The following is a 25,195-nucleotide window of genomic DNA, read 5'->3' on the forward strand; positions in this document are numbered from 1 at the left end:
CATCAAATATTAAACAGACGTCCCCCGGTTGTGTCTTTGTCACTAACTCACACCGGGGGGTAAAAATCCTCAATGAAGATGAGACAGATGCATGGAGGTGAGGAGAGCTGGTTCATAAAGCACACCTGCTGCAGGTAGAGACCAAGCTAACACTGAGCCCCTCAGATCATAACTCAGCCTGTCACAGGAAGTCATCACACCATCTTTATAAAGACACACAGCACAGGGGGAAACATGGATTTAAGATGTTCTTTTGTCTGGGTCTGACTCTGTCCTCTTTGTGTCAGTCTTACAGGGAGGGGCTCAGGTGGTCTGGATGGACTGGATTTCAGTGCTGGACCACAATCATCTCCCATCAGCCCCCTGAGGAGCCCCCCCGGCCTGCACTCTGCACTCTCCTGTTCGCCTGGCTCACCCCAGGAGGAAAGCCTTAAAATGAAGAAGAAGAAGAAGAATGAAAGCATCACAGACTCTGGACTCATCAGTCTTCTTTCTTCTGTGACCACTTTGGAAACACGACGCCGCCTCACACTCACACAGACGGACGACAGCCTGGTGCCTGGACGACCTCCTGATGATTCACGACCTGAAACTGGGACCAGTCTGCGATCATTCCTCCAGACCACAAACAGACGCTCGTGTTTTTATTTTTCTACCCCACAGCTCAGAGTCCTGCTGGGACCGGTCTGAGGTTTCCCCCGCGGCTCAGACTCAAAGTGTCGTCGCTGATTTGACACGAACACTCTGAGGACGTGTGTGGATTGTTCTCACAGAGCACACGGACGGACAGAGAGACGACTGTAGAGGACGAGGAAGTGAGACGAGCGGAGGAAGTATTTTAAATATTTGACGATTGGAAGCCGTAGCATTCGTTCAAACGTCACCACACACACACACACACACACACACACACACACACACACACACACACACACACACACACACACATGAAGGATTTGTATCACAGATAAAACCAAGTAACAGAATAATGAAGGTGATTTTTACTGCAAAGATTGATGCTTTATTAAATGTATTTTGTACGGAGTTTAAAGAAAGTAAAGATGTGAGAGAAGGGATGAGAGGGAAACAGACGGAGAGGGAGGAAGAGGAGGAGGAGGAGTGAAGCAGAGGGAATATTTTTGAGCCTCTTTTTGCTAAACGCATGTCCTGCAGATCCACTCTTCATTCTTTATCTGCTCATCAGGCTTCATCATTCAGGTACGGAGGAGGAGGAGGAGGACGAGGACGAGGAGGAGGGCGGTGATGTCACATGAAGCCTAAAGGTACGACACCTGCAGTGACATCCCTCCTTCAGATCCGATCCTCACGTTTAACGGACGAGAATAATCAAATGAATCTTTTAAAGATAAAGTGAAGGAGGAGAGAGAGGAGTGTGTAAAGGTCTGCAGGTCTCCCTCCTCCCTCCTCCCTCCTCCCTCCTCTGTTTTTCATCTCATGCAGAATCCTCTTCGTGACGGGACTCAGGGAAGTGATGTGAGAGAAGTGAAGTCAGTGAATGAAGTGTAACGTACTGTGTACTGAGACGCACCCACGACAGCGGTTCTCTTTCTTTTGGTATCTGTGAAAAGGTGCATTCTGGGAAAATTTGTGCTACATGCAGAGCTTTGGTCACCAGTGTTTTTAACCTTTTATAAAAAAAGAAGTTTCCTGTGTAATAAAATATATACAGCGTCTTTAATTAGTTTACAGAAGACAGGTTTATGACTGCAGACCGATGTAAGCGTTGGAGTGTTTAGGACCTGCTCAGTATTCACGACGTTAAAAAGGGACCTCACCATGAACTAATGTAGCTCAACACGTAGGAATAACGCTTTTTACTTTGGGTTAGCTTCTCGGTGCTCGGGTTAACTCCTAACCATTTGATGCTACAGCTAGCACAACTTACCTTTTTAATTTCACTCTGAAGAGGAGTGTGTTTCTTTCTGTCGTTCAGTTTGTGTGTAGGATTTATATTTGGTCATTTAGCATTTTGGCTGAAGAAGAATTGTGAATGTTAATAAAATGATATACTCTCTGAGCGACTCGTCTGGTGTTTGCTTTGAACTGGAGATGGAGAGTGAACTGTACATGAGTTCTCCACACCTGAACTATATTAATGCATCACCTGCAAAACTTCTGCCTAACCTCTCAATACATTCCTCTGTCCTGGGATACTTCTGCATCCACTCAACACGTTTAGTTTCCTCTAAAACATTCACAAAACATTTTCATTTCCTTCCAATACTTCTCTGAACCCTCATAATGTGTAGTTCCCTTCCTGGCACCACCTTTCTGTTCCCCTGCAATACTTTCATGTTTATTAGAATACTCTGGAAATTCTCTGTTTGATAAAATACTTCAGATCTCAACATGTTTTTCTTTCACTAGGAATATTTTTGCATCCCTGGCAGTTTAAGTTTATTGCTATATTTTTGTTTTTCTTGCAATCCTTCAATTAAACTAAATAAATTTGCATTCCCTCACAATATTTTTTTGTATCTAGCAACATTTTTCCAGTCCCTCCATATTTTTTTTATGTGAGGGAATACTTTTATAAAAACAGTTGTGTGTTCCCTTGCACAATTTTCATCCTCTGGAAACACGTAAGCATCCCCTAACAATAAGTTTTGTATTCCTAAGATAAACTTTTTGCATTCCCTCAAAGTTTTTATTGTTTTTGACCGAATGCATCAGCATCAGATCTCAACATGATTTTCTTTCACTAGAAATATTTTTTCATTCTCTTGCACAACTTTTTTTATTGCAATATTTTTGTTTTTCTTAATTATTCTGCAATGAAACAAAACACATTTGCTTTCCCTCACATATTTTGTTCTGTTCCATTTTAATGTTCCCCACAATTCATTTTGCATTCCCTAACCATACCTTTGTATAACCTTGGGATACTTTGCGCTCCTTTATTATATTTTTCCATCCCCCAAGTAATACTTTCCTGTTTATAACAACACTTGTGTTCCCTTGCAGTATTTTTCATCCTCTGGAAACACTTTTGCATCCCCTTACAATTAGTTTTAAATTCCTAAGATTCATTTTTGCATTCCCTCAAAGTTTGACTTCAGCATAAGGTCTGAACATGTTTTGGTTTTACTAGTAATATATTTGCATTTTCTTGCAAACCCTTTATAATCCCTCATTGCAATATTTTTCTTTTTTTCTTGCTATACTTCTGAAACACTACAAAATAAATGTGCATTCCCTGCTTAAACTTTTGTGTCCTAGTGATATTTTTCTATTCCCTTGCAAATTTGTTCTGTTCCCTTTCAATCTGTTCCCTACAATTCATTCTGGGTTCCCTCACAATGCTAATACTCTGTGCACTCTTGCAATATACTTCTTTCAGGCTACCTCACAATAATTCTAATCCTAAAAATAACATGCATACCCTGACAATGATTCTGTCATCCTGCTGTATTCTCCATTACCTTACAATACTGTCTCTTTCCCTTACAGCTCTCTTCTTTCCTCTTATTTTTCTCTCCCTCTGTGCAGTCTATCGATTTTCTCTACAGCTTATCTCAGTTCAGTTCAGGGCACTAGTATGAGCCGGCTCATTGAATTACACACAGAGTGACTGAAAGTGAACCTTAGATGGATTCTTTGATCCACAAGCCTCCAGGAGAAATCTGCATCATGCTTCTCTGCAGGCTCAGATCTCACACTCAGGATCCATCATTAATTAGTGGTTGAGCATTACTTCAGATGTATGTGATGACACTCTTACACACACATGCATCCAGTGTGTGTGAATGTGAATCAGTGCCTTTGGTTTTGACGCATTCTGTAAAACAGCTGCAGTACCAGGAAGTCACCAGCAGGGGTCGCCTTATCTCCCTGTAACACTTCAGATGTGTTTAGATCGTAAACAACAACCCTTCATGTTATAATGTAACACGTCTGCATTAAAATAAAGGAGATCAACATTCATGCAGGATCTATTATCCCAGATAAACCCCTTTACTGTCAGTGTATGGGTGAACTCTGACTCAGCTCTGTGGCTATTTACTGTAAACCACGTGACTTTCCCTGTGCCCTCTTCCGGGATCAGAACAGGAACGCCCCCTTAATTAGTCCTCAGCTGTCTTGTGTTTGTCCTGGTGTGTACAGAAGTTTCCACCAGGGAAACCACCCTCAGTGTGTGCGAGGACCTGACTGAGCTGCCTGCTTCTTCACTCCCCCTAAGACAAGGTAAGACCCGGGGAACTAGTCCACCCCTCAGAGCTCTCTGCAGAACCTCATTAAGAAATCTGCAACTTTACAACTTTGTTACATAACGTCCAAAATGTGTGATTTTGAAAACTTCTTCAGATGCTAAGTTAAAGAATATCATGTTACCATGAATTCGGCATGATTGGGATACACAGAGAAATACTTTATTGAACAATAACAGAACTTTGATCAGTTCTGTGACAGCCTTCAGACAGCAGCTTTAGGAGCGTCTAATCAGTGCAGACTGGGCGGTGTCATGATTTAGAATGAAGACATATGAGGCGCGTGGGCTCAGTGGGGGTTATAAGTACACGCCGTACTAAACCTAACTTCTTAAAGATTACAGACATGTTGAAATCAGTGTTGTGCAAAGTTTTAGAACTCCCTGCTAAGACATAAAACATTAAATCTGCTTATTTATTAATGGGGTTTGGTTTTAGCTTTATTTGGCAGCACAATCAGGAAGTTGTCTCTGGGCAGTAATTAATTTTCCTACATGAGCAGATATCAGGCATGGTGTACAGTATGTGTGTTCCTAAGGCCATAAAGAGGAGGATCTGTGGAGTCAGGCCTACAGTGCAGAGTCAATCCAGATAGCATGATGATGCTGCTGATGTAGTTTGCATAGGGAAACAAGCAACTTGTAAGGAGGGAGCAGGAAAAAGGAACCTCCCAGCTGTGTACCACATGACTGGGATATGACTCAGGATGTATATCTGATTTATACACTTGGATCAGAGCCTCACAGTCTTAAAGAGGAACACTGAAGATGAAGAAGAGGCATTCAGATTAAGATGTGTTTATGACTCTTCCTCTTTATTGTTGACAGAAAATGCCAACCCACACTCGGGTGTTTCCTGGTTGGAGTAATAAACTGTAATCATTAACGCAGCTCGGTAACAATCACTTCATTTGATCCTGTCCGACTCGTTCTGCCTGTCACCAAACTGTTCATTAATCAAGATTAGACTCTGTTGTATTAGAAGAACATGTCATTAATGTAAAACCGATATCTGCAGCCTCACCTGTATTAAATACTTCACTCATTAGATGGACTCTTCTACTGATGGACTGATTCATCTCTCCTCTACAGCAGTGAGTTTAGACACTGGGAGTGGGCTTGGAGTTTGTTGCAGCCGTTTGTGCATAAATAATAATCCTTTAAAAGGCTTAATAAGAAAGAGTTTGTGCATGAGTTTGACATTTGACGTGAACAAACCTGCAGACGGTCAGTGGATCTGAAACATGAGTCACAGAAAACAAAAAGAGGACTCTTGTTTATTTGGCTGCCCTCACAGGGAGCTCATTGTGTGTCGAGAGAAAGACGACTCTGCACAAACTGAGGGAGTGAAGTTCAGGTATTCAGGGTGACACACCTGCTACACACATGACGGGTGATCCTCTCCGTCCCTGTGCACACAGAGCATTAAGTGTCCCGGCCTGTGAAAGCTGCGTTAAGTAAACATGTGAATCCTTTGAAACATGAAGACAGGAGTGAGTACAGACCAGAGGAGGGGAGGAGGGTCAGGATGTTAAACACAAACTTTAGTGTAAATCTGAGAGGGAGGAGCTCTGCATGAAACAAACAGCTGCTCTTCATCATGAATGCAAAATAGGATCAGAGTGTTTCCTACCAAAGCTTGTGCTCAGCTACATTTGAGGAGGGAAGGATGTCCTTTTAGAAACTTCTAAGATCTGACCCCAATTTAAAGATTTCACACTAACACGTCACTGATGGGCAAAAAAGAAAACTTGGAACCCAAGCAGGGAAGGGAAGTGACTCTGAGATTAAAGAGTGTCCTGCTCATCATCAGCAAGAAGTGCAACACACACACACACACACACACAGACACACACACACACACACACACATCTGACCGTCTCCCTCTGTCGTCTCTCTGCAGCTTCCAGCTCTCATCATGTCTAAGAAACCAGGAAAGAGCCCCCCGGAGTTTGAGGGACCGGTGGATGCGTCAATCATCCGCATCCCGCCTCATCACTACATCCATGTGCTGGACCAGAACACCAACATCGCCCGGGTGGAGATCGGACCGCTCACCTACATCCGGCAGGACAATGAGAGGTCAGACACTAAACTGAATTATCCTGAGATGTGTGACGAGGCCGGAGGTTGATAACACGATTAGAAGAACAGCACCACGCTCAGACTGAATCCTTCCAGCTGTGCACATCTGGACAAAGTTTAATCTCACTCTGACACTTCTTTACTTCTCTGTGGACATGCAGACAAAACATGCAAATAAAGGGACTTTGCATGGCTCACAGAGGTGGATCAGAAACATGTAGAGATGGTTAAAGGAGCTGTGAGGGGTGGAGATGTTGAGACAGAGTTAGCAGCTTGTTTGTAAACAGACATTATTGTTAAAGGAGTAGTTTCACATTTTTAGGGTAGCATGAAGATCAGTTTAAAGTTACCAACATCAAGAAAACTGAATCTGTGAACTATTTCTACCGTACCGTCCTTTACGTCTGAATCAAAGGTTTAAAGAAGACACTTAAGACAGAGTTCCATCACATCTTTCCTCTCATGACTGATATTGATCCACGTCCAGACAAAGTGTTCAATCAGTTGTTTTTATCAAAAGAAGAGCAGCTGATGAAATCCTGACTCTCTCTGTGTCTCTTAATCAGATCAGTGTTATCAGTGACCGAGCACTCTGATATCTACAACACTGTTGTAACACACAAACACACAAACACACAAACACACACCTGCGTCTTTGATCAGGATTTACTGTAAGCTCCACTCAGTGATTTTATCTGCATACAAGCAGAGAAGTGTTTGCCTGAGCAGTCTTAAAAGACGGCATTGTAAGCAACTATGCATGTATCGATTGAATAATTGATTCTCCAGGATTCAGTTAATGTAGTCACCGGCCTGATCTCTGCCTCACAGTCAATATGACTCAAAGTACAGACGCACTTTGTCTCACAGACGCTTCAGAGTGTGATAAAGTAACACACATGTTCCTGTTTTTACAGGAAACATTTACTTTAATTAATTGTTGTTAAATCTCTGAATCATTAAGATCATGATTTCATGTTTTCATAACTTAAAAAACTCAAAGCTCAGCAAGAAGCCTGAATATAGCATGTTAGCATGATCTTTAGTGATGACAAGCTAGTATGCTAACAGAAATTAGTGTTGCAGAAATTGTTTGAGATTTTCTAAACATGAATCTAGATCGGGGCGCTGGTGGCCTAGCGGTCTAAGCGCCCCACATACAGAGGCTACAGTCCTCGTCACAGGGGTCGCCGGTTTGATTGCCGGCCACAACCATTTCCTGCATGTCTTCCCCCTCTCTCCACTCCCACACTTCCTGTCTCTCTTCAGCTGTCCAATCAAATAAAGGCAAAAAGCCCCTAAAATAGAATAGAAATATCATCTCTAGTTAGCCTAGCTTAGCATCTGGACTGAAAATTGAAGAATAGTTATTGTAAAAGTCGACCTCCACATACTTATTAGCATGCTCTATCTCAATCATTACAACCTTCTACAAACACTTATTCTCTCAGAGGACATCATCTCATCCCGCTCCCTCTGGCGTTTAAACAGTTACATTTAGATTTCTTAAACATGCTATTTTTCATGTAAGCATTTAACACACTGGTGTTGCAGAAATTGCTAATGCTAAAGCTGCTCCACTTTTGGAGGAAACGATCCTGCGTTCACACAGAAGACCTGAGAGTCTGATTAAAATAAAGTCCCAAAAATAAAGCTGTTTAGCTTTTAGCTAGCTAGCAAGAAGTCAAACTAGCTTTGGAGCAACAGACTTTTATTTGTATCCAGTTCTCAGTTCAGCCTGAGCGAAACAGAAACTTTTACCACCGTGTTCCAACATCTGATCAATGACCTGAGTTACAGTTCTGATGGTCTGGTTCAAGCTAGCTAACAAAAATAAGGATCACATTACTGAAACCAAAGATTTATTCACAGTGAAATTAAAAACTGTAATCCTCATAAAGAAATCTAATGATGCATAAACTCTTATGTATCTCGACATGTATGATAAAATGCTAATGATAAATGCTAACACCAAATTTGCTAATTTACCATTAACACAGTACAAATAAAACATTGTGTTTATAACCAGCAGCTGTCAACAACAATACAAATGTGTTTGTGTGTTTGATCGTCTTCATAATGACCCCGTGTTCTCCTCCTCAGAGTCCTCTTCGCTCCCGTTCGGATGATCATGGTTCCTCCGCGTCACTACTGCGTGGTCGCCAACCCTGTCGCCCGCGATGACGACAAACAGGTTCTATTCGACCAATCAGGTCAGGCCAAGCTCCGCCACGCCGACCTGGAGATCCGTCTCACCCAGGAGCCGTTCCCCCTGTACCCCGGAGAGGAGGTCCAGAAGGTCAGTGTGGTACCCGGTCTGTCCAAAGTCCTTTTTGCTCTTTATTAGGAACGTTCCTTCGTGTGTTGAACGTTCTGTGTTTGTGCGTCAGAACGTGACCCCGCTGCAGATCGTGTACCCAGACACCGCGCTGCGTCTGCAGGCTCTGCTGGACTTTGAGGAAGAAGGAGGAGATAAGAGAGTCGCTGGAGATGAGTGGCTGTTTGAAGGACCCGGTATGTTTCACCAGATATGTATCACATCTGTACTCTAACTTTAAATGTGTCTCAACTAATCAGTGCATTGCTGGTTTTGCAGACCGGTCAGCTGTTGAGTTATTCAACATTTAGTGCACACCTACCCTCAAACATCAGACCAGCTAAAGAGGTCTAGAATCACCACAGTTCTCCTGCTGTGGTGTCTTTTAAATTTTCACCCGGCAGAGCCAAAACAAACAAACACAATAAAATGTTTTACATTAAAACTTTGAGAAACTAACAAGATTATTCCTCATTTCATAAGTTGACTGTTGATGTCGTTTGTGTTTGTGAAATTGAATCTCAAGAAGTTTATCTTCAAAATTCAAAGTGAAGCTGTTTGTCACAACACAACCACACCAACTTCAAACTGACATCTTCACCATGTTTGCAACTTGTAGCACAAAAACCACATCTTTGATCTTTGAGTCAGGAAGTTTGTGGGCCAAAAGTTTCTTCCCCCAGCAGGTTTGCCCTCAATTTCCCATGAGAACTAGAACTCAGTAAACCATCTCTAACGTATGTGCATGGAACTTAAATGTGTTGCGGTTACTGCTGTGCTGCAGGAACGTACATCCCCAAGAAGGAAGTGGCTGTGCTGGAGACAATCAAGGCCACGGTGATCAGAGAGAACCAGGCCATCAGACTGAGGGCACGCAAGGAGGGAATGGACAGAGGAGGCACCCGCAGGGTCACAGGTAACACCAGCATGCAAACTCAGACCACAGAACATCAATTACAAACAGCAAAGTGAGCGGTCTATGTAAACTGCTTCAGCCCTGTTCTGTACCACGGGGGTCTTTGCACATGAAAGAAAGGGGAGGTGTGCTCTCCCCACATCAGGCTTTGGTATTCCACGTAGGCAAGTGGAAGGGGAAGGAGCTCTCAGAACAGAGCCAAGTGTCTACAGTGATTAGATAAGACTCCATAAGCAGAAATGAACTCAGTCAGGTTTAGCACTCTGACATGTACGTTTGTTTTCAGGTGAGGAGTGGCTGGTCAGTAAGGTGGGAGCTTACCTTCCAGGTGCTCACGAGGAAGTCATCGACATAGTGAACGCTTTCATCCTGACTGACAAGGTAACCTTAAAGTAGTTCCTGGATCTCTCTTCTAGAACAGGATCTGCTTTTTGATCTTAATTGGTTTCCTGTAAGGATTGAGTAACTCCAAAGCAATCCCTCTTAATTTAAGGAGTCTGTACCTGATAGGTATGTGGACACATGATGCCCTACAAAGTCTTCAGTAGTTGTCTGTGTATCTTTCAGAAAGCGCTCCATGTTCGCGCCCTGCGTCCCTTTAAAGACGCTGGCAAACGAGACCGCCGCACAGGGGAGGAGTGGCTCATCACCCTGGCAGACCGAGAGGCTCACATCCCCGCTGTACCAGAGGAGGTGGTGGGGGTGGTGGACGTGACCACTTTGAGCAGCAGGCAGTACTGTGTGATCCTGGACCCAGTCGGAACAGACGGGAAACCTCAGCTGGGACAGAAGAGGGTAGTGAAGGTAAGAAGCACTCTCCTTTTCTTCTCTGTTTGATCAAGTTCTGCGAGCTTTAGGACCATAAATAAATCATGATCTTAGTAAACCTCAGATTTGTGAAATAAAACACACCTGATGACCTCATCGCCTCATTTTTACTCTTTCAGGGTGAGCGCTCATTCTTCCTGCAGCCAGGTGAGAGCCTTGAACTCGGCATCCAGGACGTGTATGTGCTGTCAGAGGAGGAGGGTCTGGTGCTCCGAGCCATTGAGGCCTTCAATGACACTGAGGGGGTGAGGAGAAAACAAACAATATTCCTGCTTTAAAGGAAGAGTCATTTCTTGCAGAAGATTACCCTCTTTGTCAAGCTGCTGCTGCTTTCATACTTCATATTTTCTTTGTCCAAGCTGTAAAACCTGTAACGCCTCATCTGCTATCAACCACACTCCCTGATTCATCTTCACTCAACGCTTTGCTTCCCAAACTGCTTGGTCATTCACGGCCCTGTTAGATAAAACAACACACCACTTTAACACCTTAGTGATTTCCATAACATTTAAAAACCTCTGACCCAGTGGAAATGGAAATGAACAACTATTAATGCACAGCTGATATCAAGTTAAGTTTGTCAAGCTTTATTTATTTATAAAGCACATTTAAAACAACCTCAGTTGACCAAAGTGCTGTACAGTTATTAAAATACAATATAATCAGTTTCGTTGGTCAGTGAAGCTGAATTTTTCAGCTGTTAGTAATTAATTGTGTTAACTATTAATATAGGTAACTATGTCACTGTTTAGTTATTTCAAACTGCAGATTTAACACTTAACTATTAAGTTAATAACTGTAATCCCCCATAAAAGCAGACTGTTTGCATTCTATTGGACAGTTTCAGCTTCACCTTGAAATATTGGATGAAGAGCATCGTTATAATTAATGCTAACTCATCAAAATGATTCAAAATTTAGATTAATTTATTCATACAGTCTTTTTTTGTAGCCTGAATAAAATCACATTAAGGCATGACATTTAGAAGGATGACCTTTAAGAGGTGTCCTGGTGTTTTACATTGTTTTAGCAGCATGGCAGTGAATGAGGTTTTAAAAGGTTACCACTGTAGAGACTTCTACAAAACAGGAGTTTCATACAGCTGGGAAGCTCTACTAATGGGAACAAGTCAAATTTAGACCGGGTGAGGTTGTATAACAACATTCAGGAGGCGTGTTTCCACATACATGTGTATGTGCGTCTTTACAGAGTGCCACTACCAATATGGCGGCAGCGTTGACGAATGACTGACCCCGCTAGTCAATGCAGCATCTAGGTGTAGGCTTTGGTTACATGAGCAAATCATCTATTACTCAAGACCTCTGTTAGCTTGTCATTTATGCCATTTCTTCATCCTGGAGCTAACTATTTCAAATACTAGCAACACATCTGAACTGCTTCTGCATCTCTGAAGCTAGCTATTATATAGCCTAGCTTAATATCACATCTAATTGTCACCTAAACAAACTGTTCCTTTAATTATCCGATCATTTCAGCTGTTCTTTTATTACTTTGGCTCTCTTTCATTTGTTTGCTAACCTCTGGAACTCTTCATCCATCTCATTCATTTAGCTCATCGCTTACACTGTTTCTTCTGTTTTAAGCTAGCTCTTGTATTTGTTAATATTTCAGTGTTTATTTTAGCTTTTCAAGGTGTTTGCTTATCAATTTATGAACCTGTAATTTAAAAGATTCAACTGGCAGCTTCAGTGCTGGATTAGCAGTTAAATGATTAACTATTTTACATGTTACCGTCAGACGTTTATCTGCACTAATTGCTCTTGTTTCTGAATCCAGTCTTTGAAAGGAGAAACAGGAAGTTACTGGAGCTCAGAGGAATGTAGGGAGGAGCTGGACTAACTCTTTAACACATTATTTATACTTTGACTCCTCGTAAAGCTTGTTTTTGACACCAGTGGACCAGATTATAAAAACAAACTTAACACAGAGCTGTGTTTGAATGAACACCCGCCTGTATATTACCTGCCAGACAACTTTTACACACACAAAAAGAAGCGATAAGTCAGAGGCGTGTCTCTGTCGTCCTGTGGCTTAAGGTTTAAAGGTCCTGACAGCTCGGACCACACCTTACACAGATGATTGGTGTGTTTGGGTGTGTTTAGAAGGTGTGTTTTGTTGAAGCTATCACAGGTATTTCTCTGGATGGTGTTTGGTGGGAAAAATTGCACACAAGAATCCGGTTTGAGTCTGGTTAGTTTGTTACAGAGGAATTCTTTTTATTGGAGTCTTTCTGCTGACGAAGCTTCAGAGAGGTTCAAACTCCTGAAACATGAGACTGCTTGTGTTGTTGAGCAGGAGCCTGTGGAGGTTTTGAACACAGTGGAGAAATAAAACTCAGAGGATGAAGAGCTGACTTTTTTAATTCAGTAAAAATAAAAAATACCTTGGTCTAGTCTTGCAGGTGTTTTCTGAGGACCACATGGAGTGCAGTTTGGTGGGAATCCCAGTGAGAGACCAGGATTAGTTTGACCCAGTCCATTGCGCTGCAGTAAACTAGAGTTGAATGTTTGAGATGATTCTTCCCTTCACTGCACCATCTTCCCTTCCTAACCTTGCTAATCCATTAAAACCCCTACTCTGTTCTCTTTTCTCTCCCTCTTTAATTTTCATCAAACCTCATCCCATCCTGTCACTTTGATTTCATTCATCCACCTCTCACATTTCCCTTTTGCCATTTCTGGATTTTGTTGTCCTCTCAGTGCCCCTCTCCGACTCCCTCCTCTCCCCTTCCTTCTCCTCCTCCCTCCACCCCTCCTCCCCCTCCTCCTTCCCCTCCTCCGCCACTCCAATGCATCGCCACGTTAACCCTTCTCTCCCTCCTCCACCTGTCTCTCCCCCGTTCTCTCTGCCAGCGCACCGATGAAGAGGAAGAGGAGGAAGAAGCGGAGGAGGAGCGTAGGCAGGAGAGGGCAAAGCGTTCGCGCAGGAGCGGCGTCCACCGTCGCCCTGGAGACCGCTGGATGCTGCGTGGTCCCATCGAGTACGTCCCCCCGGCTGCTGTGGAGGTCATGCTGAAAAGACAGGCGATCCCTCTGGATGAGAACGAGGGGATCTACGTCCGTGACATCAAAACTGGAAAGGTAAGAGTCCGAGGCTTCAGGTTCTCTCTTTAAAGGAGTATGACACTTTTTATTCTCAGGTTTTCACACTTATTTTTATTAGAAGTCAACGGAACAAGAAGTTTTCAGCTCAAAGATAAAAGCTTCAACTTTATCTTGAAGGAGAATTCTCCAAACACATTTCAGACTAGTTACAGAGCTCCTTAGAAACTTGGGATTAAAGCAGGGAGTGGTTAGTATTTTACTGGAATCTCACCAGTAAACAGAATCCCTCCACAGCCATGAACCCAGTGCTTGTTTCACCATCAGTGTGTCTCCCTCTCTCTCAGGTGCGAGCAGTGATCGGTCACACCTACATGCTGACGCAGGACGAGGAGCTGTGGCAGAAGGAGCTTCCATCTAATGTCGAGGCCTTGCTTGCTTCTCCTCTGGACCCGCTGGCCGACCGCTCGGACCGGACCAGAACCGGAGAGGCCAAGCTGAGGGACAAGACCAGAGTGGTCTCCTACAGGGTCCCACACAACGCTGCCGTCCAAGTCTACGACTACAGAGAGAAGAGGGCCAGGTGAGACTCTGGTTCCCTGTCCTGGTGGAGGATAGTAAATGTTGGATCAACAGGCTGATGTGGTTTTGTGGCTGTGGTCTTGTCTTCAGGGTGGTGTTTGGACCGGAGATGGTGATGTTGGGACCTGACGAGCAGTTCACTATACTGTCTTTGTCCGGAGACAAACCAAAGAGGGCCAACGTCATCAAGGCAATCTGTCTCCTGCTGGGGCCCGACTTCTGCACCGACATCATCACCATCGAGACAGCTGACCACGCCCGCCTGCAGCTGCAGCTCTCCTACAACTGGTAACGACAACACGACAACAAGTCAACACGTCAACACGTCAACACGTCAACACGTCAACACGTCAACACGTCAACAACAAGTCAACAACAACACGTCAACATGTCAACAAGTCCCTCCAAAACTTAGTCAGGGTTGATTCAGTGATAAGAAACTGTAAGAAACGCCAAGCCTGTCATGCTCACGATGTCACGAGTTCCTTGAAGGCAGCATGAGTTAAAGGGAGCTATTAGCTAACTCAAAGCTCGGGGCAATATGAAGCGAGGTCGACTAAAGAAATAAGCTAATAGGATATAATGCTAAGCTTGGTAGACATTAAGATTGACTTTGATTCAAGGGAGAGCCAAAGCTAAGTCTAAGCTGAGCCAACAGTCAGCTCACTCCTGCTAAGATAAACTAGAAGGAGGATGAACATGAAGGATCGAGAGGCTCGCTCCACATGAAGGGCCACCAGAAGCATATGCTAAGCTACTTGGGCAGCAAAGTTAAGGATATCTACTCAAATGTATACATTTGTTTCTCAGGTACTTTGAAATCAAGGCTCCTGCTGAACCAGGTGAAGCAGCAGCTCTGTTCTCAGTTCCTGACTTTGTTGGAGACGCCTGTAAAGCCATCGCCTCCCGCGTCAGAGGAGCCGTCGCCTCCGTACAGTTCGATGATTTCCACAAGGTCAGTGTTTCAGTTCATTATCAGTTTGATTCTGTGATGCTCTGCAAAATTATTTCACTTATTTACCTTTCTGATCTTCTTTGTTTGCAGAACTCAAACAGGATCATCTGCTCCTCTGTGTTTGGCTTCGATGAGAAGCTCGCCGTTCGTCCCAACCTTCGTTTCAGCCAGAACAGGCTGGTGATCAGCAGCGTGGACATCCAGTCTGTGGAGCCCGTGGACCAGAGGACCCGAGACGCCCTGCAGAAGAGCGTCCAGCTGGCCATCGAGATCACCACCAACTCCCAGGAGGCCGCTGCACGGTCAGAAAAACACACCATCATGTTAATCATTTCTACAGGGGGTCGATAAGCATCGAAAAGAAACTCCCTTTCAGATAATCCTTCACTTAATTAATAAAAAGATATACTGTGAAGGGAAACTTTAAACATAAGGAGCTTGTTCGGCTTCATGAGATTCTCTCTCTGTGCAGGCATGAGGCCGAGCGTCTGGAGCAGGAGGCTAAGGGAAAGCTGGAGAGGCAGAGAATCACAGACCAGGCCGAGGCTGAGAGAGCCAGGAAGGAGCTGCTGGAGCTGGAGGCCCTCAGGTAATCACAGGTGTACAGGGTGTCAGTCTACTTTGTGACAGTCTGGTATGTCTTTATAGAAATATATATGTACACTAATCTAACCTGGCTCTGTGTGTTTCAGTGCTGCAGTGGAGAGTACCGGAGCTGCTAAGGCGGAGGCTCAGTCTCGGGCAGAGGCTGCTCGTATTCAGGGAGAGGCGGCCGTCAATGAGGCCAAACTGAAGTCTGAAGCTCAGAGGATCGAGGCGGTACGTACACAGCAGCCGTTACAAGAGTCTCCTTCATTTAACTCTAGAAAGAAAGAGAAGAAATATCACTGTTAACGCACTACCCATGATTTAGGTTATACATTTTATCGCCTGCTGGCTCAAACTACTACAAATAAAAGTATTAATCCTGCAGGATAGAAACCTCCAGGGTTAGAGGGCATCTCAACATGTGATCAAACTGTGGATGTCTTTGTGTGCATGCAGGAGGCAGAGCTCTTCAGGCTCTCAAAGGCTCGTGAGCAGGAGTTGAGCTACAAGCAGCAGATGGACGGTCTGGAGGTGGAGAAGCAGAAGAGTCTGGCTCAGATCGAGATCGAGCGCTTCGGTCAGATGGTGCAGAGTCTGGGCAGCGACACGCTGAAGGAGATGGCTCGAGCCGGGCCAGAGCTGCAGGTACGAACGCTCACTACCGACCAATTCATCCTTACCATGACGTTCTGACTACTTCCTCTACCATTACAAACATGAAGTTTTAGCACTAACTACTCTTAAAGGTCCTTCTTCTTACTCACTGCTCAGGCTTACCTAAGCAAAATCAAAATCTCTTCTTGGCTGTTTATCTGTGACACATTTTCAGGATTCAGACTTCAGACTAAATACCTTTCTTTCCTGTCCTCTCCAGGTGAAAATGCTGCAGGCTCTGGGCCTGAAGTCCACCCTCATCACCGATGGTACATCCCCAATCAACCTGTTCACCACCGCCAACGGCCTGCTGGGGGCGCTGCCAGGACAGGGACAGGGACAGGGCTAGTAAAGAGGAGGAAAAAAGAAGAGAGAGGAGAGAGAATAGATGTCCAAAAGTAAACCTCCACAGATTCTCTTTTTTTCTTACACCCAGTCAAAGCTCTGTGTTTCTGACGGGTGATATAAAAGCAAGACTATGTGCCTTTTTGCAGATTTAAAGATGCTCCTCGTGGGTTTGTTAAATCACATCAGAAACTGACTCGAGATCAATGTAGCTGTTTGAAAACTTCACTGTGAGTCGTCACAGTCTTCTGTAACAAAACATGCAGTGATTTGCACTAACTAGAAAAACTGTCCCAATGATGTAGTTCTTCAGGCTGGGAACTAAAATAAAGGCCAGGGACACTAAAGGAACATCATGAATGTAACAGGAAAGGGATTCAGTTAGATTAACGCTTCAGAACTTAAATGTAATGTAAATGAGAACCTGATGCTAAAGGGATCATGGGAATTAAAGTCTTACATAATGCTGTTTGAGAATATTTAGTTAGAGTTAAATAAATCAAGACTAGCTTTTGTAAACCTCTTGAAGGTTCTCTACAGGAGAACACTTATCAGTGTGAATATAAACTCCTCAAATTTAGAAAGCAGACTGAAAGACGTCTACATTTTCAACCACTAAGTGGGTTTTTTGCACATTAAAATTCTGATTTTTGAGAGTTTTTCAAGAGTTTACAAAGCTTGATGGAAGACAGAAGCAAAAATAAAAAAGTTTGCCAATTAAAAAGCCTTAAAATTTCCTAACTGGGGAAATTCTGTGTGGATTAATACAGATTAGGATATGCCTAATTTGTTGGATCGAATTAAGGAACTCTAACGTTTGTTTATGTAGGATCTTAGAGTTAATTTGAATTAAACTAAAAATCTTCTCAGTTATCTCGTTATCCTGTAGACCTTTACTTTCTGTGCAGGAAACTACATCTCCCATGATGCACTTCACTGACAAATAAAACTGTAGAGCTTCCCAAGCTTGTAAAAAACTACACAGATCACTGTTAGAGTTTAAAAAGGTTCCTACTCTTCACTAACATGAGGATTATGGGATCTGTGGTATTTTGGCGATCTTGCTTCAACCTGCATATTTTCCTGATCTTGCTCTTTCCTAAGTTTTAATATAACTTCCTTAAACTGACACACCTCCTTTGTGATTGAGTGATAATTAAAGGTTCGTGTTGTTCTCTAAATTTAATACAGTATCCTTCAGTTTCATGTGCAGAGGGCTTAAAGTGAACGAAATGCATCCTGGGAGATGTAGTTCAACATGTCCTCTTAAATCTGACTCTTACCTCCATCCTTGGTTTTCGACGTACTAACACTGTGATTACTGACACATTCAAGCTGCCCGCCTCTTACCTGACAATCCTCAGCTGTCTATCTCCTCTGTCACTCCATGTTTGCTGCCCTCCAGTGGCTTAAAGTCGCCAACCTCTTACCTCTTTCATGCTAACTTTTGCACTTTGACCTTCAGAAGAATCGAGAATCTGAGGTTTACTTTTGGACACCAATAAAACAACATGAAGAAAACCACTGGAATAAAGTGTGAACTGCATAACAAGAACTGTGCCTACAAACAAGCTGTTTGTTTAGTCGTATTGTCTGACAGGCTAAGATTTGTGTTTCTGCTTTGCACTACATGTAGAAGTGAGCCGGTGATGCTGATGTTTACATACTCTTTGTATGCAGAGTGATAAAATAAAGATGCAATAGCTGACTGCCTTTCTCTGCTAACCTAAGTGCTGTTGTTCCTCCACTAATGTGTGACGCCATTAAAGAGCTGCTGTCCACATCTTTGTCTCAGCTGTAGTTTACACTGGACTCTGTTTTACATAGATCCAACTCACTACAAGTTCAAAAAGTTTAAAAATTGCCTCAGTAAATGGCTTTTTATGGCGTCTGTGTCTGATCAAAGTACAGTACGTCTGCGTGGTTTATTCTGGGGTATTTTTAGCCTCAGGTTGTTATTCTAAGTGTCTGACGGCATCACACAAACAGTTCTTACATCTCCGTCTACAAAGCTCCAAGACCCTCCTGACAAAGATGAGCTATTTACAGAACGAGACCAGGTTTCACTGCTCTGATCAATCTGAGTCTTACTGTTGTGTAACTGAATCCAGACTAACCACGGCACTCACCTTTTTCCTGTAAGATTAAGCTTTCATGAAACTTAAATATATATGGATTCTGTATCATGATCCTGAGCCAAATCAAAATGTATAAAGAAAAGCAGCTTATACTACTATGTTCTACAAGTACTGACTTCAAACATCAAAACAGACCAACTGATTTTAAGACTAATTGACTTCTTCAGCTGAATTATTATAAACTGTTGTTTAGTTTGATAATAAAACACAGTACTCAGACATATCCTACTTCTATAGATGTCCAATAAACCCTACAATAAACCTCTAATCAGCTTCACTGCTCCTCATGATGAAGTGTTCAGACTCAAATGAAACAATCAAACATTAGACCGGCAGCAGTCCACTAGATGGAGCTCACAGGTCCAGAGAGGATGCTGCTCATGTCACAACTGTAACCATACAGCATGAGATGAAGAGGAACCACACCATGTTTCTTTAAAGCTCATGCAGACATTAATTACCACGTTAATTGTACTGCTTGTTTAGGTTTCCTCTGAAAATGTAAAAATGTCTGAAGAGAGCCCCGAAAACTTCACTAATTAGAAAAATCAGCCCCTCCTCTACGCTCAACCTGCATGCATGAAAATCACTACACATGTGCATCATGCCAAGAGCTACAAAAAAGCCTCTTAAGGTCATGGTGAAATCCTAACAGGAAGTCTAGAAATTTGAGTTGATTTGCCATTTTATCTGTGATTAATAGGGACCATATTTTAACATCGTTTTCCCGGGTTTCGTCAAATCAACTCCAACGTTGAAGAGAAAAATATCATCATGCTGTGTTTCTGTGTTTAAGGAGACTACATGTTTGCTATTCAGACCATAAAATAATCAGAAAATTATTACTCACATGAGAAGTTGACTCTTTTTCTTCTTTGTCTTCTTTTTGGAACCTGGAGAGTCGCCCCCTGCTGGACATCAAAGAGAATGCAGGTTTAATCTCACAGCTGATTACACAGCAGATATAAACATCTGTTTTCCTCTGCAGAGCTCAGTATCTTTGTGAAACTTTACATATTTTAATACAAGAATCTTTACACAAGTAGTTGAACATCAGTGTTTGTGAAGTAAAGCACCGGACTCTTTGGTTTCTTTGTTGTAATGTTCTTTAAAAGCTGCACAATGAGTGTTGCTGCTGTGATTAGGAGCGGACTCGTACCACAGGGGACATCGGGACAGGACTGCAGATCCAGCAGAAGAGGTGGCTCCTCCTAATTCAATTCATTGATCGGATAATTCAGTCAGGGGAAGATAATGAATCACTCAAGGTTGACTCTTATTCTCTCCAACTGTCTCCTCTTGTTTGTTTTCCTCTTTATCTGCAGTGATCCCAGATCGGTCCGCCCCGGCTCCGCTGAGGTTCTGACCACTTGGTATCAGTGGAGGGGGATTTAATCTGTTGGCGATACAAAGAAAGCTGCGGTTACAGATTATAGTTCCTGTGATAACCTCCTGGTTTGAGAGTGCAGTTCCTCGCGAGGCCACTTGAGGCTGCCTCCAAAAGGGAGTCAATCCTCATAGAACCTGTATTTAAAAAGTATTAAACAGGATTCTATTAAAGCAGAAGCTAGTATAGCATTCAAAGGTGATAGCATGGGTCTATTAAAGGTTTTGGAATCTATCATAGACTCTATGTGTGAATAAAATACTTCAAAATGATCAGCAGCAGAGGAAAGAGGAGATGAAGGAGCCTCACATCTCTGCACCTCACTACAGCTGCTGTGCTGTTCAACATGAAGCAGACAGAAAATCAGTAACTGTAAAGAACACAAGAACATTACAGATCAATCCCCCACAGAGCAGTCGGGTCAGAACAATGTGAGCGCTCCAGTTTGTCATCAAACACAGAAGCAGCTCCACGGTCCAATGGGAACAAACTCTGAGCCTCCAGTGAGCCAATAAACATCCTCAGAAACAGACAGGAAGCGTCACGCTGCAGACCTCAAGGTCAATGACGTGAGAGCAAGAAAATAAAGAAACCTTCAAGAAGGAGGGAAGTGCATGATGGGAGATTTACATCACCGACAGAAGAAGAAAGATAGAGAAGTTTAGTGAAGTGTTTTCATCTGTACCAAACTTACATAATCTTCCATTCCTTTAAGATTGAAACTATAAAACACCTTTTTAGCTTTACTTGTTATTTATACAGTTTGAAGATTTATAGAGGGGCTGCTAAACTAACATGTGAGCCAGGAGAAGCTAATAAACTAGATCATCTTAATGCACTGTTTGTTTTCTGACCTGGTGCAATCACATTTAGGAGTAAAAATCAAGTGATATTTCCTTTTTCGTATTGTAATGAAGTATTTTTCAAATCTTTTGGCTCTCAGGAATGATCTAATCCGGATCTGAAAAGCACAGGAACAGTGCTTTGGATCAGGATGACAGACTTTGTAAAACATGATGCCTATCATCAGCTGTCGCCATATTAGAAAAGCTGACTCAACCTAACGTTCGGTCGACCTAGCAAGAGGCAAAGAGGCGGGCCCAAGCGGCAACTTCCGGTCTCAAACTATGAAGCCCATGTGGAAGTGCTTAAAACTGCAGTTCTTCAAGCGTCCACTTGAAGCTGGCTGCAGAAACACTGAAAACCACATACACACCCATTCAAAGAAGACGATCTTTTCAGCATTAATAAACATGTTTACAGCCTGGTTCAAAAAACAGATTGGGTCTACGTCGCTAATCTCTTTATCGGCACACACTGTACGGGGGGGAATTTTTTTCTAACGTGACGGTTCAGAAGATATTAAGATTACAAGTTTTGCCCAAATAAGGACATGACTGACTTGATTGACCGGAGGGAACACATAGCTGTTGGCTAGGAGGTTCAAACCCCGCCTCTTTACCTCACACTAAGTTAGGTTGAGTTCAGCATTTCCAATATGGCTGCCGCCGATGATTGGCTTCAAAACAGCGCTCAGGAACAGATGGGTGAGAGGGCCTTTAGCCTCCTTTCTAAACAGCTACAGGATGCCATCTGTCAACCAAGCCAGCCACGCCCTTATTTGGGCAAAGCTCCTAAGTTAAATCTCTTAAAATTGAATTACTGATAAAGAAATGTATTCAGACTGAAATCGTTTTCTGAACCAGGCTGTAAACATGTTTATTTCTGCTGTAAAGATCGTCTTCTTTGAATGGGTGTCTATCTGGTTTCCTGTGCTTCTACAGCGACCCTCAAGTGGACGCTCAAGGAACTGCAGTTTTAACACTTCACCATTGGCTTCATATTCCAAGACTGGAAGTTGCCGCTTGTTTCTAATAATTCAAAGTGCTTAAAAACAGCAAGAAGAGCTACAAATGGATCATCTGTTGCTCAGAAGTGGAGAGAAAGTCGCTCTTCTTTTTCTCTCTGCTGCTGAAGAATCCTCCTCCTCCTCGTTCTCCAGGTGTAAAGATTTCTTTAAACTGAATATCTCTGACCGGTCCGTCCACCACAGAGTGTTTACAGTCACTTATCTTGTCTGTTATTATTGTCTTCAGCCCACTCCTCCTCCTCCTCCTCCTCCTCCTCCTCTCCTGCTGCTCCATCTCACCACATTCATCTGCATTATGACACACCGCCTCCCCTCCTCCTCCAGCCCCCTCTGTGTTCATCCCAGTGTCTGGCTGCTTCTTCACCTTTGTTTCCTCCTCTTGTCTCCTTGTTCCCTGAAGCCACCCACACACACAGGGACGCCCAGAGACACCTCCAGAGACATCTCCATCAAACCTCCATCTCTACACCTACACTCACTTTCCTCCTCCTCCTGCTTCTTCTTTTTCTTTCAGCATTAATCCTCTCTGCAGGTTTGTCCCCTTCCCTTCCCTCCTTTCCTTCATCTCCTCGCCCCCTCCCTTCCATCCCTGATCTCTCTGCTTGTATCCTCGGCGGTGGAGCCTCTTAATAATTTATTAGAATCTAAAATTCAAATGAAGCTCAGAGAGAGAAGTGGAGAGAGAGAGAGAGAGAGAGAGCGATCTTTATCAACAGTAAGGAATCAGCCCGCTCTCCGTCCCAGCATCCTGGGCTGCCCCTCACTCCCTCGCCGTCGGTTGCCATGACAACCTGCGCTGTCGTCCTAGAAACAGGGCGTTAGGAACCGAGCCCGTTGCATCCTCCCACTGCTTGTTTTCTTTCTTTATGTCTTCATGTCACATTGAACAAACAAACAGAGCGAGTGACAAACACAGAGAGATAAACTGATCTGAAGGTGTTTCCACTCGTTTAACACTAAACACTGTTTTTATTATCGTCTTTATGAAGCAAGGACACATTCTCAATACTCCGAAAACTACTTACAGCTCACGCTCTTTTTATTTAGGAACCATCAGGTCATTGAATCTCTGGAATGATGTTTGTCGTTAAAAGTTGATGGTGTCTCCGGCTTGTTTATGGTTGGCTGGAAGGTGTGCATAATTCACACCTGCTCCCTAAACTTCAGCATCAGCGATCTAAGTGAATCCCGGGAGCGGAGAGAAGACTTCAGAGTTTAGCTGTTTGAGTACTTGGACAGAAAGTTCTCACTCCTGACTCTTCAGGTTCAGCAGCTGAGTCAGGCTGACGCTCCAACACATGATGATGTGATAACAGATGATGTGGTGTAAAGACAAACACGGCCCTCTAACAGAGACCAGGCTGTCCTTTTCTCTCTCTATTCTTCTAACTCTCAACTTTTCTCATCAAACCATTATTTAAAAAATTCCAGACCTGTTAATTTAGTATATTTAATTAACTTAACTTATGTTGCGTTTTATAGAAAACAATGCACAGTATGGGTCATGTGTGATACGTGTCATTTTTGGTTGTCATCATCACATGCTAGTCAGGATAAATTTCCCTACCAGGGCAATTAAGTTTCATATTCTATCATATCATATTACATCCAAACGTATCATGACTTATTATATCTAGTTTTAACATATCACATTGTATTGTATCATATATTATACCGTCTTATCAAATGTTGTCATATCGTATCATAATTCATTGAATCTCATAGTATCATATTTTATTATATCGTATGGTATTTTATTGTAACGTATTTTATTTTGTTGTATTCTATGATTTTATCGTATGTCATTGTATCGCATTTGATCGTATCGTATTTTGTATTTCATCGAATTGTTTTTTGTTTTATTGTATCGTAACTTAAAGTATTGTATCATATTGTATCACTTAATATTGAATGGTGTTTTGTCTTATTGTATCATGTATTTAATTGTATCATATTTTAAATCATATTTATCGGATCTCATCTTATTTTATTGAATCTTTTCGTAACTTAATGTATCGTATCATATGCTATCACTTCGTAGCGAATCCTGTTTTATCGTATCTCATCGTATCTTATCTTATCCTTTTGTATCCTTTTGAGTTACATCACATCTTTCATATCGTAGCATGTTGTTTAGCATCATATCGTTTGGTATTGCATCATATCATCATTGTTTCTGATTTTGATTTTGAGAACTTCAAAGAGATTCACTTTCACATTTTCTATAAAATGACTGTTTTCTAAATCACGAGTATTGTTTCATATTGAATTGTTTCACATCGTATATTATTGTATCCTTTGTCCTTATTTGTTTAACTGTCTATGAAGATACTGAAAATAAAAACATCATTTCAAATAGATATATTTACTGAAGACATGAAACTTTATAGTAACTTTTAGGAGCAAAGTCAAGCTTTAAACTATATGACAAGAAATGATTGAAAAACAAATACGGCTCTGAATTTAATTTGACTGCTCTTCAGAAAATGTGATCGTGTTTTATCAGTCAGTGATTAGTCATAGAATGAGCTCAAACATAATGCTGAGTCAAATATCATAAGGGAGTAAAAACATTCACCTGCTGTCTGTGGTGTTCTATCCTGCCATCGTGTCTGAAGTATTGCCTGATCTGTTCAGAGACACGACCGGTTCATAATGATCACACAGGTGAATGTGTCACAGACCATCCTGCAAGCTTTCCCTCTGATGGATTAATTATAATAATGATTAACTCAAGAGGTTTATTGAACTGGGATTTATTCCCTTCAAACATGTTCAGGTACTTAACATCAGTGGTCAAGATCAATAGTGTCTTTGATAACTGTATTGTGTACAATCATACTCATTCTGGATGCTTCATGAAGCATTCAAGTTAAGGCATGCACAGGCACAAAAAGAGTCCAGTGTCAGGAGATAGCAATCAATAAATAGAGAAAGACATAATGAGGTCTATTCATGCTAACAGCGCCCCCCCGAACCGTGTCGTTTAAAAAAGCGAGCAGGAAGCAGCGAATACAGAGCGTCACAAACAGTAGATTATCATACAAAAGAGATCCAGAGAATAGAAATATAAAAAATACAAAGATCAGGTGCAGTCGGTGACAGAGGAGCGATTACAAACATTCAAATGATAAAGTGAGAAAATGTGACATGACAACATAAAAACAAGATGAGCCACTTAGAGTGTTGTGAACATTGAAGTAACCACTTAATACAGCATCTGTGTTCACAAGTTAGTGT

General features: G+C 42.4%; 3 protein-coding genes and 1 long non-coding RNA gene across 9 annotated transcripts in view; 2 read left to right on the top strand and 2 right to left on the bottom strand.

Annotated features, from left to right (window-relative positions):
- The window catches only part of llgl1 (LLGL scribble cell polarity complex component 1), a 34,059-nt gene extending 32,021 nt beyond the window's left edge, over positions 1-2,038 (top strand). Inside the window, exon 24 of the mRNA XM_034711255.1 lies at positions 288-2,038. The gene's annotated coding sequence lies outside the window, so the exon portion shown is untranslated. The remainder of the gene's footprint in view (positions 1-287) is intronic.
- Positions 2,039-3,810: 1,772 nt separating this feature from the next.
- mvp (major vault protein) lies at positions 3,811-18,343 on the top strand. Of its 2 annotated transcripts, XM_034712335.1 has the most exons (18): positions 4,046-4,206; positions 5,278-5,322; positions 6,132-6,310; positions 8,417-8,612; positions 8,704-8,827; positions 9,415-9,546; positions 9,833-9,927; positions 10,114-10,350; positions 10,494-10,619; positions 13,248-13,475; positions 13,784-14,019; positions 14,109-14,306; positions 14,829-14,973; positions 15,064-15,275; positions 15,446-15,562; positions 15,666-15,792; positions 16,018-16,206; positions 16,436-18,343. In XM_034712335.1, the coding sequence occupies exons 2-18, from the start codon at positions 5,278-5,280 to the stop codon at positions 16,562-16,564; spliced, it is 2,715 nt and encodes a 904-aa protein (XP_034568226.1). In that variant the 5' UTR covers positions 4,046-4,206; the 3' UTR covers positions 16,565-18,343. The 2 variants fall into 2 exon arrangements, with proteins under 2 accessions (XP_034568227.1, XP_034568226.1); XM_034712336.1 differs by lacking the exon at positions 5,278-5,322 and having other exon boundaries at positions 3,811-4,206.
- On the bottom strand, positions 12,587-13,121 carry LOC117832998. Its single transcript, XR_004635308.1, has 2 exons — positions 12,779-13,121; positions 12,587-12,694 (listed from the first exon to the last, which is right to left on the bottom strand). It is a non-coding gene; the product is annotated as an uncharacterized LOC117832998 (long non-coding RNA).
- LOC117832997 (trafficking regulator of GLUT4 1) overlaps positions 13,536-25,195 on the bottom strand; it is a 28,063-nt gene continuing 16,403 nt past the window's right edge. The window contains exons 2-7 of one of the 5 annotated variants that reach the window (XR_004635305.1): positions 19,737-20,094; positions 19,549-19,606; positions 16,414-16,560; positions 15,647-15,835; positions 15,040-15,268; positions 13,536-14,303 (exon numbers count right to left, since the gene is read on the bottom strand). The gene's annotated coding sequence lies outside the window, so the exon portion shown is untranslated. Of the gene's footprint in view, positions 14,304-15,039; positions 15,269-15,382; positions 15,594-15,646; positions 15,836-16,413; positions 16,561-19,548; positions 19,610-19,736; positions 20,095-24,533; positions 24,585-25,195 lie in introns of those variants that run through there. The other 4 variants (XR_004635304.1, XR_004635306.1, XR_004635307.1 and 1 more) reach the window with 4 other exon arrangements.

This window comes from Notolabrus celidotus, chromosome 20 (genome assembly GCF_009762535.1).
Source record: "Notolabrus celidotus isolate fNotCel1 chromosome 20, fNotCel1.pri, whole genome shotgun sequence".
NCBI classification, from domain to species: Eukaryota; Metazoa; Chordata; class Actinopteri; order Labriformes; family Labridae; genus Notolabrus; species Notolabrus celidotus.

Coding starts and splice junctions, on each gene's coding strand:
- mvp (XM_034712335.1), top strand. CDS start 5,278: ATGGACTCTTCTACTGATGGACTGATTCATCTCTCCTCTACAGCA. Junction 9,547..9,832: donor AGGCACCCGCAGGGTCACAG/GTAACACCAGCA, acceptor GTTTGTTTTCAG/GTGAGGAGTGGCTGGTCAGT. Junction 14,974..15,063: donor AGTTCGATGATTTCCACAAG/GTCAGTGTTTCA, acceptor CTTTGTTTGCAG/AACTCAAACAGGATCATCTG.